The 17713-nt window shown below is 40.1% G+C and overlaps 1 protein-coding gene across 2 annotated transcripts in view; it reads right to left on the bottom strand.

Moving 5' to 3' along the window:
- Positions 1-17713, bottom strand: part of Nek10 (NIMA related kinase 10) — a 228364-nt gene that overhangs the window by 208278 nt on the left and 2373 nt on the right. For both annotated transcript variants that reach the window (XM_031361786.1, XM_031361785.1), the window contains 4 exons: positions 9656-9763; positions 9376-9436; positions 4290-4420; positions 2811-2909 (listed from right to left, as the gene is read on the bottom strand). In XM_031361786.1, the coding sequence (XP_031217646.1) occupies positions 2811-2909; positions 4290-4420; positions 9376-9436; positions 9656-9726 (362 nt within the window). In that variant the 5' untranslated portion in view covers positions 9727-9763. The remainder of the gene's footprint in view (positions 1-2810; positions 2910-4289; positions 4421-9375; positions 9437-9655; positions 9764-17713) is intronic.

The raw sequence follows: 17713 nt of genomic DNA, 5'->3' as shown, positions 1-17713 counted from the left end.
ACAGTCTCGTTTTCTACGTGTCTCAAATTTGCAGAAAATACATAGGAGATCTGATGGAAAGTGATTGTAACAAGGATGGTGACTTGCATGCTTTGGGAAACAAGTGATGCTTTTGTACAAACAGTCCATTAAATAAGTTGGATGGGTCTCTTCTAGCTAAAACCAGAGTGCCTGGATTCTGCTCCACTTCCGCAATCGTCACAGGTAAGAACGGGTAGCTTGCCTCACCATTCTAGTGTAATGACATCAGAAAGGGGCCAGCTAAATGAGCTCACTTTAAAATAGCACCGAATTTAGTAACCATACCAAACACAGCATTCATTTTGATGTTGTTGACAGAATTTCTCTAAAGAAAATTGTCATTTTATGTGGTCTGACATCCTTTAACTCAGTTTTGGCTTTCAGAACATAAGGGATTCCTCTTCATAAATATATTAGAATGACTTGTCATTTCTTCCAGTCTCCTCCTCAGGCTTTAATATTCCAAATCAACCCTTGTAGTCCCATCTTGTTGCCTTCTGGGGTTGTCCACATCCCCAGCCTTGTGCATCAAATTCTACCAGTTCAAAACTACTGTGTCATTAGCTTTACAAAATCCTCCACCTCCAGCCCCATGAGCGAGTTCATTTCACAAGTGAACTATACTCCGTGTGTAGTATAGAAGCCATATATCAACAAAATACAGAACAGCAGGAAGCAGGTGCATTAAAGAGAAGTGTAGTTGGTCGGTTATCAAAGAATCTGTCACTACTGTGACAACTGCTACTTCTCTGCACAACCACCACATGATACTAGGCAGATACTTGGCAGATGAGATGGAAATGTCATGACTCTATTTCTAATATCACACGCTACTACATATGAATCATGTTAAGGCAGAAAGAGTGTGAAAGATTTGGATTGGTGCTGTGCATGGACACACATCCAGAGCAGCCTGTCCTGTGACCTCAGGTCCAGGCAGTACTTCCTTCAGAACTACTGTGAAAGACTTGTAGGTTTGCCCTAACTGACTGCATTAACAAGTCTGGCTGCAGAACAGAAAATAAGTCAGTCTTAGGAAAAGAACCCAGAAAGAGGTGTCTGCACATGTGGATTGGAATAGAACACATCTGGGAGTGTGAAAGGGAAGTAAAAAAACATTGGCGACTGGGCAGAAATAAAGCACAGTAGTAGGAACCATGTTCCACAGCCAAGGCCAATTCCCAGTTCATTATACTTTCAGGGTGAAATTACCATTCAAGTATGTGTAGATTGTCCACAAGCAAAATTGGGCCAACATTTGAAGTTCCCACCTACCTGTCTCATCCAGGCTTTAATTGTCTGAGTGTAAATTATAAATATCTATATTTCCTTTTGTAATGGACTATGAGTAATTGTTTTGTTGAAGGAAAGGAGGACCACACATCAGTCATCTCAGTATTTTCTTTTATCTTCCTTCTCCTTGGTTGCCTTATCCCTTCTTGGCAAATGGCAGATGCTCACCAGTTTGAGTAAGTTTAATCTATGCTTTCATTCCAACATTATCCCTGATAGTCACAGAGGAACGGGCTAAGGAGCCATACCAGAAAAGCTCTGAGATGTAATTATTCTTTAAATATAAGCTATGAGGAGAAAATAGTGCTGCCATCTTGACAAATTCTATGATGTGGAGGTCAATGGGGACCTCTACACATAGTCCATCCTTTATCCAACTCTGATTTCAGATTTGAACTGATGACAGAGATCTGTAGCCCTCAAGAATGATGTAGATGGTCTTAAAATCCAGCATTCTAGGGCTGGAGAGATGGCTCAGTGGTTAAGAGCACCAACTGCTCTTCCGAAGGTCCTGAGTTCAAATCCCAACAACTACATGGTGGCTCACAACCATCCATAATGTGATCTGATGCCCTCTTCTGGAGTGTCTGAAGACAGCTACAGTGTTCTTACATATAATAAATAAGTAAATCTTTTTTAAAAAATCCAGCATTCTAAGTTCTTTCTTGTGCTATGAAAGAAGGGAGCTTAGCTCCTCAGAGCTGCTCCTGTTACCAGAAAACAAGTCTGTCTAGTCTAAGATTCCCCATCAGTCATCCATAACAGGACATAGGACTTGGACTCGGAGCGGAGGGGTGGTATATGTTCATCCTCTTTCTTTCCAGGCTGGGAAAGCCTAGCTAATTGGTCACTATGTCGACTACAAAGGTATTGTCATGTCATCCACAGTGGTCACCAATGTCCCTCTTTCATAAGAACTATACAATAAACATTCCTTGAGTGTCCAAACCCAAAACAAGCACATTAAAGAAAACTCTGTCCTCTCACATCCTACCTGTCACCAAGTTCAACTAAATTCAAGGTCCAACAAGAGATTCCAACGAGAACACAGCCCATCTGTATCCTTTCACATAGCCTTTGCTTAGCCTTTTACTTTTATATATTTTAACTATTTATTTTAATATTTGAGATTATAAAATAATTACACTGTATTGCCTTCTGTTTCTTCCATCCAAAACCCTCCCGAGTATCCACCTTTTCTCTCTTTGAAATTTATTGCTTCTTTTTCTTTAGTTGTTAGTGTGTGTGTGTGTGTGTGTGTGTGTGTGTGTGTGTGTGCTATCTATACACAATTATATGTAATGACAAAGAAAATAAGCCATAAATGTGAATATATTATATACATACATAATCATAAATACTGGAATATTTATATTCCTAAATACTGCAACCACCCTGTGTTCTACTTGAAGGCTGGTTTAAAGCATGTTCTCCATACCGGATCTGTGAAACATACCATTCTTGGGTAGATATTTGTCTTTTGGGCAGAGCCTTACCTGCATATGAGTCTATTTCTCACCAGAGCCGTAAAGATCTCCTGAAATAACTGATGCTGTGGATGTTTGCTGAAATTCCTTTCATTCTTATAGTTTATACTAAGATAAAAAACAGAGAAAAACAATTTATAATAAACATTATTTGGGCTGACCAAATTACCGATAAAAAGAAAGACCATCTATATTGAGACAAAACATTGAGAGTCTGAAGGTCAACATATTAGTTACAGAGACTCAAACTCAACAATAAAGTTGATAAATAAAGGTTACCATCAAGGGCTGAAGAGAGAACCAACCAAGTCATCCTCTGAACACCACATGTGCACTATTACACATGAAATTTTACACACACATACACACATGTATATACATACATGCACACACATACACAAAATATAAAAGAAATGGCTAATTTTAAGATCAAGGTCAAATAAAGTAAAATTATATGACTATCATCTCAAAGGTAAGTTCTATGATGTGTAAACAGCTGCCTTTGTGGGTATTCACTTAGCATTCACTCATACATCCCTATACAGACAGGTAAGGACTGTAATGGTTTCTTATATAAGATCACTGGTAAAGTGAATATGTAACAAGATATTTTTAGTTTTTGCAAGTTAGAAATATGAACCCGTGAAATATCATATGACTTTTTGAAACTGTTTTAAATTCATACAATGCCAGAGAAACAAGCTAAACCAAACAAGTAAATAATCATTCTAGAATATTTATGCTAATATTTCATGCCTTCCATTGTTTACATGGTACTTAACTGGAAAATGACCTGAATGCATTGTGACACAAAGCCAGCTCCCATAAAGGGAATGGCCCACAAGAATTTCTGCTTCTGGAATGTCTACTCAGCAACAGAAAGAAACACAGATTAACGCTGTTTGGTAAAGCCAAGATTCTGGCCATACAATTGAGAAACTTGGATTTTTAAAATACTAACTTTTTTAGAAAAATATATTACATTTGTGTGTGTGTGTGTGTGTGTGTGTGTGTGTGTGTGATAGAATTAAGTTCTATCTTTCCACAATGTGAGTCCCAGGTATTGAACTCAGACTGTATAGGTTGATGACAAGCTTCTTAGCCATATTGCCAACCTAATAATTATCTTATTTAGCTACCACATCTGTTCACAGCAACAGATTCTTTTATGCCTTTTCACCACCAGAAAGATGTAGACACAGCAAAAGTTAAGACCAAGCTTGGGTTTGACCTACTCAGGTCAACATCTTGGGTCCTCTTCCTCAATGGACAACTGTTAGTGTTCATGGCAGCAAGGTGTCCTGAACTCTGAAGACAGAATGCCTACTTATTTAGCTTGTTTCTTGGTCTCCCCTTGTCCTGGGGAACACTTTACCTGGTAACTAAAATTACTAAACTAAGAATATGCAGACTTCAAATTTTCACTTCTGTAATAAATTTAAATAAGTAAACTTGAAAAGGCTACTGACAGCAAAGGAGATTTCTTACCTAAAATTTTCAAGTTCAACTGATTCTGTGGACTCATGCCATTGACTGCGAGCTCTATGTCCCCCTGTCTTGACAGTTGGCTCAGACTTTGTCATATTATTTTGGGCACTGTCAAAGTTAATGGCTGGAAGCTACAGAAATGGAAACAGAGTTCATGACCATCATGGTTCATTCAATACATGATAAAACAAGTCACAGAATAGGAGAGGTAGAGTGGGGAGAGGGGGCCAAAAGAATGAGGGTTTTCCAATCATTGAGATGACAGCATTGTAAAAGTGGGGTTTTCCCAAGACTTACCCCTAGCTTGTTCTGTCTTCATCACAAATGATAGCACCTGTCACAGCTCACTGTGATGTATATTCAATCTGTCTCACACTGACAGGAGCAGGAAGGAACCTGTCTATTTTGGGCCAGTGATGTTCTATGGGCATTTACACTTGTGCTAGGGATAAGGTTTGGGGTGAGCCTGGACAGCAGAGATTTTTAAGTTTCTCATGTGCTCCAGATACACAGATGGAGAGTTTCTGAATCCAGTAGTACATACTGCCCAGAACAGAGTATCACTTTGCCTGCACTCAACAACGTACATATTGTTCACCAAGGACTCAGCCACAGCAACAGGCAAAACCCATTACTATCGCTCAGTTTGGACAATGATATTTAAGACACTGATTTAAAATGTCTGCATTTACTATAATAAAATAAGTGGTTTTAGAACACCTAGAATATATCTGGGCTCCTGTTGATCCAAGTTGATCCACCAAGATCAACTTGGTGGCTCCGTAAGTTGTCAAGATTCACATACCAATAATTGCCATGGCTGAGAGAACCCTAAGATTCATTTTGTTTGAACCATATGAAATTTGGTATAACATGGGAAAAAAGACTCATCTTTTTCAAAGTATGAATGAAATACATCTTATAGTCAATTATTAATAATGATGTAAGCAAAGCACAATAAAGGAACTACTTTTGAGTTAATTATTTCATTGTGCAGAAATTGATATAAGATCATGTTTTCCTTACACAAAGGTGATTTTCCTTATTTCCTGAAAGGCTTATTTCCTGTAATTCAGAAATGAATTATGATGGTGTCATTGCCCCCCAATATGTTTCCTTATCTTCAAGCCACAGTAGAATTTTCTAAATAGGGACAGTAAACATTCCATTCTATAAGACTACCTTTGTATATCAGTTCCATCACCCAATCTACACCCTTCATGAACAAGGGGCCAAAAGAACATAAGCAGACAATGTATAGGGATGAGAGAGCATCCACACCAGATTCTGCAGGTTAATCCATTGTTAGCTGGCACTGTGATCTTGGAGCACATATTTGATCTCTGCGTATACTGGTTTCCATGTCATTTCAATAGAAGCAATAATAACACTGTGTAATTCTGGGTTATGAGACTCAAGTGAGTTACTGTTTATACAGCATCCACTATGTGCAGGAACAATTTAAAATACTCTTATGAGCCTTGTAATCACTACCATAAATTTTCTAGGCACAAAAAGCTTGTCATTACAAATTAGGCGATCTCCAAATGTGGGCTTATGACTCAAAAAAGACATTAGACATGAAATCACAACAAGTTCAATTTTCTGTTAGACAGGAACTGTCATAACACACAAACACACACAAAGAGGAAGTAGGCTTTCTAGGCCTAAAGAATTTCAAACCCTTTTTAAAAAAAAAATTTCAAACCCCATTGTCATTGGCAAGACTCATAAGATATTGTCTGTAACAAAGAAAGTAGTAAGCACAGAGCAAATATATCTAAACCACTCAAAGGAAAGGGGGGCTCAGGAAGCAACGCAGCCACCCCCATCGTGGGCAGGCAGATAGCCAGTGCTAAGAATCAACTCAGAGAGACACAGTGGCAGGCTGTATTTGGTAGCAGTATTTGCAAAGACCAGGTACTTGATAACAAAAACCATGATACCACCAGCTCCCTCAGATGAAAAAGCAAGCTTAGTCCAGAACTCCCAGCAGTTTTCCTTGTCTTGCTACCCTCTCGTCCAACGCCCCAGCTTTGCTGTGTCAGAGGAGCCCATAGCTCTTGATTCCAGGCCAGGGCACAGGTTAGAGCCTGCTCAGACCTTCCTAACAGAGTGGACACTGCTCACTGCACTTACTATAGCACAAATGCACTGTCTAGTCTGCACACCACTCATCTCCCTGAACTTAGCCACCCCAAAGGTCTATCTGTTCTTATGTTCCTTGTACATCACACAAAACCAACATACAGCAGCTATTCAAGTGTGAAGCTGCAAAATGAATGCTCACTTTGTCCCCAGTCAATTCTTCCTTCTGGTAAACCACCCAGTCCACACACCTGTTGAAGACATGGCATACCAGATGTGTTGAGAAGTCATGGACATGTAATAATCAAGGGGTTTTTAGTATAGGACAGAAGGAACTTGAACATGGGCTTGGGAAACATTCTACAAAGTTGGTACCCAGGGCTTGTTATGACAGAACGTGAAAGGAGAGACAGTAGCCATGGACCAAGGTCTGCGAGACAGCAGGAGTCCCACAGAAAAACAGCTCTGATGTGACAGTTCTGCAAGGCTGTCAGGGCTGTGAGCAGAGGCAAAGGCCATAGTACAACTCAACAACGGCACCCTGGCTCCATGGAGAATCAAAGGAAGGACATTCACTTCTCAGGAACTCTCCCCCAAAATATGTCCCCAGTGCATTATTTTTTTCCCTAGAACTTCTAGCAATTGGTCATCACACCCCTTTTATAAACAAAAACAAATGAACAACATATATATATATATATATATATATATATATATAAGCATATATAATAAAACAGGCCACATCAGCAGAATTCTAGTAAGTGGACCTGAGTCATGAATGTTCCTCCTTCAATGGACCATTGCAAATATGTGAAGCAAGTATGGGCCTGTTTATGTGTGTCAGTGGGGGGTTCTTGTGTAGCTCTCTCAGCCCTTGTTTTTCATTTTATGTCTGGCTCTGGTTTTAATTTATGATAAACTCCATACATTATATATCATTATATGCTCCTTATGTTCTTCCTCAAACAAGTGAGGCACAAGGGAATTCCTGAGTTGTCTGTCTGTCTAACTCTCATTTACATATCTACATTCTTTCAGAAAAGAAAAGCAGAGCTCAGAGTCACTTTTCTTATCAGGATGACAGATGCAGGAACTTCCACAGCAGAATTAGGCTTAGAATTCGAGACGTTTAGGAACCAACTTCCAAGTGAGGCCAGTCACTGCATGCTCCCTTACAGCTCTCTGCTTTCCAAATAACTCAAGCATTTTAAATATACATTATTTATGTATGAAGATTTAGCAAAACGATATGAACTTGTCAGACAAATGAGTGAGAACTCCAAGTTGGCTAAAAGAGAGGAAAGCATTAAGTTAACTGTAGTCAACCGTGCCAGGTAGTAACAAGGGAGTGGTACAATGTAGGGGAAAGAGATCTAGTCCATATGAACTTCAACACTGAAAGCTTTAAGCCCCAAGCCAAATCCAGAAACACTGTAGGTATTTCTTTACCTGGCCAGACCCAGGGTTCTTCATGTTCATGGTGACCCATGGTCACATTCAACTTAGGAAAAACTAGCCCCAGACATGCAGAATACATAAATAGTGAATCAAAAGATAAGTCCAAGTTGCTGATGGTGAAAGGATCTTATGAGGAAGTGAGACCACAAGCCTCGCCAAGGCAAGAGACAAAGCTGCTACCTTGGAGAAAGAGTTCCCCAGCGGGGAAAGGCAGCTGTGTATGGAGATGGGGGCAATCGATTTGGGCCTGAAAACATGACAACCCTCACAGGAATGAATTCTAGGAGGAAAAGCAAGAAGAAGTACCTTGGGGTGTTGTGGTTACACTGGAGGATGTGCGGAATAGGGAATGGGATCTAAGACAGAACAGAGGTGAGATACCTTCTGAACTAAGTGGGGAAGAGGAGACCTCAGGGATCTCATAGTATGGAAGACACAGAGAAAAGCCATTTTAAGGACATTTTAACTTGTTCAAAAATTTTTAACTGTAAGTTAATTTTCTAGCTCATTGAGAAGCATCTCCTTGGCTAGGGCACACAGTGCAAAGTTACGAAATTGTATTCCATGAGCAGACTCCTATCCTGGGATGCTCATTTCTGCATACTGCAGCTTGTCCTCCTGTGAAAGTGGATGCTGTGAATATTAAGAAGGTAAAAGTGCAGCCAGGGCACCAGCAAGTAAGAAGTACTCCACAAGCATGCACTACTCTGTCTGCCTTTCATATTGCCACCAAACCTCCAGGAAGCCACGCTCCAAAATAAATAGATAAAAATGCTATGGTTCTCTGCTGAGTTTGTGTGACATAAGACAAAAAGCATCATCAACCCATTGCCAACCTCAGGAACTCTTAAACAACTTTAAAAGTATAGTAGTGGAGACTACAGAGACAGGAGACCAGGATTCAGACCCATCCCTGCTACAGAGCAGTCAACAGTGCTTCATGAAAGTCTGCTGTTGTTCTGAGGGCTGCTATGTTGTTTCCCAAACCCCTAGACCTCTACTTCCATGCCTTTCCAAAGTCTTCTAGAAGCAAAACTAAGAAGTCAGGTTTAGTGATTAATCTGGTGTTCCATTCTTTTCTTAAGTAATAAAAGCATTAAAAAATGCCACCACATAAATAGCCAAAACCTCACTCCCCCCCCTTTGGTGGGGTGCAATTTGAGAAGGATTATGGGGTATATTCTATAAAGGAGAAGGATGGGGAAAGGGTACATAGAAGAGGAAGATGTAGTAAACTGTGCTTCAGAGAATGAATTTCCCTAAAGCTCTGAAAGGTAACCATTGGCATTTGATGACAGAACTGACTGTTTACAGACTGAAGAATTTGAGTCCTGGTGGTTAGAACACATGGAGACAAGCAGAGAAACAAAAAGGCTGGATGCCAACCAAGTCCTGGCCCAGCCTGACCCAGGGGAGAGCAGCAGCCAGAGGAAGCAAGGACAACTCAGGATGAACAAAGAGAGTGTACACAAGGAGGTGAACTGGACAATATCGAAACCTGTGATGTTTATTCACATGCCACATCCTTTGAAAACACTACCTGTTGTTTGCTTGACTGGACGTTCAACAGGCACCGAAGTCTTTTAAGATCTGAATAGTCCCTAGAAGGAAGAACAGCACAAGGTCACATTACTACTGATGGTACAGCCACTTGGAAGCCAGACTCTGTAGATCAGGGTATGCCTGTCAAATATTTCTTTCCAAACTCTAGAAAGGGCTCAGTGTTTGGGTAAACACTGCAATCCAGGAGACAATGTTTCACAAAAACACTAAACCCACTCAACACCACTGCCCCATGGATGACCACAGACACTTGTTACCTGGTGGTGGTCCCTTGTTGCTTATCAGTTGCTTTCTCAGTGCTCTTCACCTTTGTGTCTTGATTGGGCATTGTAAAACATCAACACCTCAGAATTAACATTGCATTCCTTGTGAAGTAAACAGAAGCAACTTTCAGTTGGGTTATGCAATCCAAAGTATTCTCATTTAAAACAGACAAGATTCATTCATGATGTCTATTCAAACATATAAAAATTAATAATTGCAATTATTAGATTGAATGGTACTGATTATTTACTTTCAAAAGGTCTTCCTTGGATCTACTTGGGGCATGTCTTCAGCCTATATCTTCTGGCATGGGCATAACTTTTAAGTATTCTGACCAAGTTTTCATAGATGTTATTGAATATTTATAAAATATGTTTATTAACAAATACTTGAAGCTCAATTGGCAGTAATTTTATGCAACTTCATTTGACTTCCTCCATAACTATTCTCAATTATACATTATGGGCTCACAGGATTCCTATCTCATTACAGGTTATGGTCCCACAAGTCTCAGGGAAAGCTAAACCCACTTACAAGTAAGCAATCAGTGTCAAGATGTTGCCATACTTCCAAAATTCTTTATGAAGGGGGGCTGGAGATTGCTCAGTGGTTAAGAACACTGGTTTCTCTTCCAGAGGTCCTGAGTTCAATTCCCAGCAATCACATGGTGGTTCACAACCATCTGTAATGGGATCTAATGCCCTCTTCTGGTGTGTCTGAAGATAGCCACAGTGTACTCATAACTAAAACAAATAAATCTTAAAAAAAAATTCTTTATGAAGTTTGTTTTCTTCCTTTCTTATTTTCTTTCTTTCTTTCTTCCTTTTCTTTCTTTCTTTCTTTCTTTCTTTCTTTCTTTCTTCCTTTCTTCCTTTCTTTTAAAGATAAGGTGTCACTAGGCATACCTGGCTGTCCTGGAACTCATTCATACCAGGTTGGCTTGAACTCATGGTGACTCTGCTGCCTGCCCCTTTCCAGCACTGGGATTAAAAGTGCATGTGACCATGTTCAGCTTCCAGAATTACTTTTTTTCTTTTTAAAGGTCCTTTTTTCCTTGATGAATTTTGTTTACTTGTGTGTATTTCTGTACCTTCCTTAATTTGTATGCACTACATGTGTTCAAATGCCTGGGGAGGTAGAGGCTAGAAGGCTTTAAATTATCCCCAAACTGAAGTTACAAGCAATATGAGTCTGCTGATACAGGTGCTAAGAATTGCCCTAGGGTCCTTTGCAAGATCAGGAAGTGCTCTGAAGTGCAGAGTAACTGACATTATTTTTATGCTGTATTCTCTTCAGGAGCTATGCCTTCTTGAACTCAAAATTTCCCCCAATAATTTTCTGCAATTCCTCGGTTTTTTTAAGTCTTTCTAATCTGCATTTGTTCCCAATTCACACAGTAAACTTGTCTGTTTCTGTCAATACCTGTGCCATACATAATGTTGGAGTAATTGTGATTCCTCCACCAGATTAGTCAATAATATTTTTACTTTATTTTTAATTTTGTATATGTATGTGCAGATAAAATATGCACATGTCTAGGAAGGTGCCAGAGAAGGCCAGAGCATGAGATCTCCCTGGAACTGGAATTGAAGGTGAATATGAGCTACAAGCCATGGGTACTGGACAGCAAACTCAGGTCCTTTACAATATCATTAAATGTTCTTTACAGCTTAGCTGTCTCCATAGCCCAAACTATCACCTGTTAACTCATTCTTTCCAAAAGGACACAGACAAAATGTAGACAAAAGTCTTTAGCCCAGTTCCCAATAGAACCAATTTTTCTATTGGAGCCTCATGACCACAGCCTTTACTATCTATACTGCTGTCAGGATTTTGAGATATTTCCAGAATATTTTATGGCTTCTCTAGTCCAAATCTATAAACTCTTCCAAATCCCCCCACAAATGAATTCTTACAAATTAAAGGGTTAAAATAAAGCCACACATGATGAGGCTTAGACAATGTCTTGGTTGGGGTTTTATTGCTGTGAAGAGTTACCATGACCACTTACAGAAGAAGATATTTAATTGGAGTTGGCATACACTGTCAGAGGTTCAGTCCATTATCATCATGACAAGAAGCATGGCAGCATGCAGGCAGACATGGTATGGGAGAATGAGATGAGGGTTCTACATCTTGATTCGTGAGCAGCAGAAAGAAGACTATCCTACTAGGCCTAGCTTGAGTGTATGAGACCTCAAAATCCGCCTCTACAGTGACACACTTCCTCTGGAAAGGCCACACCTACTCCAACAAGGCCACATATCCTAATAACACAACTGCCTTTGGATCTATGGGTGCCATTTTTATTCACACCACCACAAACCCTTTATCTCTGGTACCACTTTTCTGTGTTCATCAGACTTCCCACTGCTGTGATAAAATACCTGATACAACATAAAGAAGGAAAGGATTATTTTGGCCTGTGGCTTCAGAGCTCTCCACCCATCATGCTTGGGTATGCCCCTCCTGTGTGCCCCTGTTAAGCAGAATATCATATGTGTAGGTTGCTTATCTCACAAATAGGAAGCCAAGAAACTGGTAAGAAATGAGGACCAACCCTAACCTTGAGATCTATGCCCTTTGTGACCTACTTTTTCTATCTACAACCCTTTTCCCCCAACAGTCCTTCAACTGGGGTCCAAGTGTTTGCATGAATGAAAAACCTCATATCAAAACTATAATGTGTAGATAACATAGAAATATAAAATTAAATATAATGTTGGTTTAATTAAATTGTATATTCCAAAAATTTAATCTCTTTTCTATGCCACAACTAGAATCCAGTGTATTGTACCGGGATGAACAAAAACCATGTGCTATTTTCCTAGAATTGTATACACCTATGTATTGAAAAATCTAGGGTTGCTTAGAGACAAAGGACTGCCAACTGATGAGTGTTTCACTGCAAACTAAGTTTATTGAAAGGCACAAAAATAGTATATTGACTTTAAATTATTTTTCCAATATTGTTGTGATACTTGTGACAAACAATTGAGCTAGGGTCAAGATTTTTTAGAGGACAAGGCTTTTGTCACGGGTACACAACAAGAAGCCAGATGCTATGAGTACTTTAGAAGGAATTTAGTGAGGGTATAAGATCATTTAAAAAATATTTAGTAAGAACTTATTGCATCTCTTCTCTGGTCAAAGCTCATGAAGGTTAGAGAGCCTATCACAGGTATGCAACAAAGAAAGAAAATCCCATTTATGAGTCTCACTACATTTTTGTGCATTGGTAAAGTAGAAAATACATTTAGCATAGGTACTAATGTGCTGGTTAATTTTTTTGTCAACTTGACACAACCTAGAGTCATCTTGGAAGAGGAAATCTCAACTGAGAAAACACCTCAATCCAGATTGGTCAGTATGCAAGTCTGTGTGTCATTTTCTTGATTAGTGATAGATGTGGGCAGGCCCAACTCATGGAAGTAGGTGCCAGCCATGGGCAGATGGTCTCTGATTGTATAAGAAAGCAGTCAAGGCAGGGAAGCAAACCATTAAGCAGCATTCCTCCAAGGTCTCTGCCTCAGCTCTTGCCTCCAGTTTCTGCCTTGAGTTCCTGCCCTGTCTTCCCTCAACAAAGAACTGTGATGGGGTATTGTAAGGTAAAATAAACCCTTTCTTCTGAAAGTTGCTTTTGTCCATGGTGTTTATCACAGTAATAAAACGCAAACTAAGAAAATTACCATACATGAAAGGAAGGAGAGAGAGAAGTAGAAATCATAAAGAACAAACCGTAAATTAGTGTAAAAAATAAGAAGATCCAACTCTTCATTTTTGGGTCTACAAAATGTATTCTTGTATTAGTTTTGTGTTAGATATTTAAATGCTCTTCAGAGTCAAGCAGCTGCCTTTGCTTTCCCTTCCTGCACATCTCAATTTCTCTGCCTGCCATGCCCTGACCAGCCTCTGCTCACCACACCGAAGCCCTCTGCTTTCCCCTGGCAACAGCCTGCTTAACCCAAAAGGCCCTGTTTTGTGTTTTGTTTACTTCTGCTTTGTTTTAACAAGAACGTCAGTTCATATGTTTTCCAGTTGGCCCAGCACCTTAATTTGTGTCTGTGGAAGCCAATTATTGCTTTGAGCCTTGCAGTGCTTGGAAGGCCTCTTCTGAGGATCTGACACAGATTAGGCTGAGAGCATTCTTTTGAGGAAAGAAATGATTGGTAAAGCCACTAAGGAAAAAATCCTGGATCATATAAAATCTACTAACCATTATGATCTGGGTCTGATTTCTGTTTTTTTCTCCCCCCCACCCCACCCCACATCTGACATAACATTTACATGTGACATATACAAGTTATAATAATTAGGAGCACAGGATAGCTTAAAAACTAAAGGTAGCAGATGGGGAGGTGCACCCTAACGAACCAGAACATCCTGTACAGGTGATATCATACTGATTATCTTCCCCTCTCACGTCTACAGACATTTATACTTTGTTTTAGAGATACAGTCTCATGTAGCTGTACTGGCCTTGGACACCCATTGTCCTGTCTCCACCTCTAGTGCATAGATTACAGACATACAATGACTGGGCCCAGCCCTTGATGCCTTTGAGGGAACTGTGCTCAGCCTTGTTTATCAGGGGGCAAGGTCCAGCTCCTCTTCTACTCAACTGCACAAAAATTCTGAAAAGAATTTAGAGAACTTTCACCTCTATAACAGGTAATGAAAAGCAACAAATTTTCTTTACTATAGATCAGCGGTTCTCAACATGTGTATTGTGACCCCCACAAGGGTCGCATATCAGATTTTTACATTTTGATCCATAACACTAGCAAAATTACAATTGGAAGTAGCAATGAGATATTTATGATTGGGGGTCATCACAGCATGAGGAATTGTATTAAAGGTTCACAGCCTTAGGAAGGTTGAGATCCACTGCTATAGATCTTCCTCTCATGGTTGTTCTTTCAGGATTTTAAAAGGCAAAATCCATGTAGAACATCTGCAAATAAAACAAGCATGCTGCAATGCTTTACCAAATTGTTGATTCCTTGATTTGATAACTGTACCATGGTAATGGATGAGGTAAAGGTAGTCACAAACAGACAATGGATGCCCATAGTTGGGGACAGACAAAACACAAATTTCAATAGTAAGATGACCTTTTCCCTTCATTCTTCATGTAGTAATAAATAAGCTTCTCCTCCTAGCAGGAGAGGAAATGTAACAAGAAATAGTTGTTAGCTTTTGGACCATTGAGACAGTGGATTCAGCACATGTTATTTCCCCAGGAATCCCATGCTGGGGTCTGGAAGGCTGGAGCTGTAGAGATTGTACATGGTTTTGAAATATTTGAGACCTACATAGCATAGTTCTTGGCCTCTGTTCCATCTTTTCTATGAAACTGTAACACTGCAACAGAAAATCTTCCTGATTTGGCCAAACTGAAATAAGTACATTGTTTGTTTATGCCTACCTCTTCAGATGTGGCAGGTCTGTGAACAGAGTGCCTTTGTAGTGTCTAACTCCATGTAGTGATAGCAGACATACCTTAAAGTGCTGGCCTTCATTTCTTTTCTAAGACTAACCCAGGTCAGTGTGAGTAGCAGCTAAAAATTAGTGTATGACAACAGATAGCATTGTTATTGTCAAGATATCCATTGTTAACAAAAAAAAAATACAAAACACACATGCACACACACAAGATTTCCATTGTTACAGAATGAAACAGCTTTATATAGATTCTAGGAAATCTCTCCACTGTCATTAATGATGTTTGTACACTGTGCACTCTGTGACCTCTACTGCAAGGATGGGAGATATAGTAAGTAAAAATATTTGAAGGATAAGCGAAAAACATCTAGAAAGAAACTAAATTCATCAGTCAATGAAAATAAATGAAGTAGCACCCTAAATTACTTCTTACTTGTTGACTCCACAAATAAAAACATTAAATCTTTAAGCAGGTAAGTTTTTATTGTCAACTTGGCACAACCTGGAGTCACTTGGGAAGGGAACCTCAATTAAAGAATTATCTTGATAAAACAGATCACAGGCTGTGCTTGTGAAGAACTGCTTTGATTGATTGATTGATTGATGTGGGAGATCTCACTCCACTGTGGGCGGCACCATCCCTAAGCAGGTGGACCTGGTCAGTATTAGAAATCTAGCAGTGAGCAAGGCAAAGAGGGAGCCAGTATAGTGTTCCTCCATGGTTTCTATCTCAAGCTCCTGTCTTGAGTTCTTATCCTGACAGTTAGGACAGAAATGGTGATAGATCTAGATTCCACAAGATGCATTTTTCTAGCCACATTTTTTTTCAAATTAATTAACCACAAACATTGGCAAAATACAATGAACACGGAGCAGCCATTTCCTGGTGGCCCAAGCTTTGTTTGCTTTGCCTCTAATTTCAGTTTAATTTTTGTAAGAGGGACTTCTTTCAAATTGTTTTGTTGATGGCTATGAACCTATAGTCCATTATAAATATTCCCAATACAAGACTTAATAAACTCTTGATCTCATGACCGTCACCATTACTATTAAGCAATTTGAGCTGGCACAGGGGAAGTTCATAATAATTGGAGCAATTCAGGTATAGTGCCTGAGGGTGTGATCTAAGCACCTGGGAGGATGAATCAGAGTGATCACTGTGAATCCAAGTCCAGCCTGGGCTATGCAGTAAGTCTGGGAGTAACCTAGTCTACATAGCAAGATTCTGTTTCAAATAAACAAGAGTTTTTTAAAATAAATATTTTACAAATGAGAAGTAGTATATTTCATTCTGAGCTAACATTAATACTTTTCATCTGCTTTTTTTTTTTTTAAAAAAAAATCGTGATTTATATTAGGTCTGAGTATGTTTAAAGTTCACTTTCCACTTCAAAATGAAAAATATAAGACTTATACCAAGTCTAAGTACTTCTCAATGAGTTTTAAACTAACCAGTCTCCAGCAAACAACCTGTTCTCCCTTGTCCAGTCGACTTTTCCTGTTCATTTGTCTCTGTCCCCTATACAGAACTTAACACAAATAGTTAATGCTTGCATGGTATTTCTAGGAAACTGATTGTCTAAGGAATTTGTTATAGCCACCTTATTTTACAGGTAAGGAAACTTAGACATCAAAACATTAAGAGACTGCCACAGCATGTCCTGTGTAGCAGTGATGGAGCTGGGATTTGGTCTCCAAAGCCTTAGCTGAAGTATCTCTAGCTGCTGGATCTGCTCCCCTGTCCCTGAGAACAGCCAGTCAGGGCCTGAGAGTTTTGGTTTTCTTTCCTGTTTTTCTCTGTCTTCCCTTCTTTGTGTGTCAGACTCCCCAGGTTGTTCAGGTCAGCCTCAAACTCTTTGGCCTCCCGAAAGCTGTGATTACAGGCATGTGTCCCTACACCTGGCTTTCCTACCACCCATTCCCATCCCACCTCAACCTCATTCTTTCTGAGACAAGCTAATTTGTCACCTCATTTGTACCGTGAAACACCTACCCAGTATTTGGAAGGCATTGGAAGGCAGACACGGAACTCAAGATTACAAAGCAAGCTTTGGTGACATGAAACATGGGTCAAAAAGAAAAAAGGGGGGGGGGGAATAAAAGAAATGCCTAGGACCTTGATAAAGCACTGTGTCTGAGCTGAGAAGGTGTTCTAAAGAGGACAGAGAAGTTTGACTAAGGAGAGCAGACACATGCTGAATATGTGAAGTGCCATCCGATAGGCTGAGCGCTATCACAGATCAAAAAGATGGAAAGGATAATCAGCTGAGTACCAATACCCTTCCATGTGCATGCAACGTGTTAAGCTGCCCATGCCTCCACTGCTCATGTCCCTATTGCCCATGTCCCCACTGCCCATGTCCCCACTGCCCATGTCCCTATTGCCCATGCTCCCTCTGCCCATGTCCCCACTGCCCATGTTCCCACTGCCCATGCCCCCTCTGTCCATGCCTCCACTGTTCATGTCCCTATTGCCCATGTCCCCATTGCCCACCCACCTCTGCCCATGTCCCCACTGCCCATGCCCCCACTGCCCATGCTCCCTCTGCCCATGCCCCCACTGCTCATGTCCCTATTGCCCATGTCCCCACTGCCCATGTCCCCAC

Source organism: Mastomys coucha, unplaced genomic scaffold (genome assembly GCF_008632895.1).
Source record: "Mastomys coucha isolate ucsf_1 unplaced genomic scaffold, UCSF_Mcou_1 pScaffold9, whole genome shotgun sequence".
Classification (NCBI taxonomy): domain Eukaryota; kingdom Metazoa; phylum Chordata; class Mammalia; order Rodentia; family Muridae; genus Mastomys; species Mastomys coucha.
The sequence above is the reverse complement of the archived record's forward strand: the minus strand, read 5'-3'. Positions and strand labels throughout refer to the sequence as shown.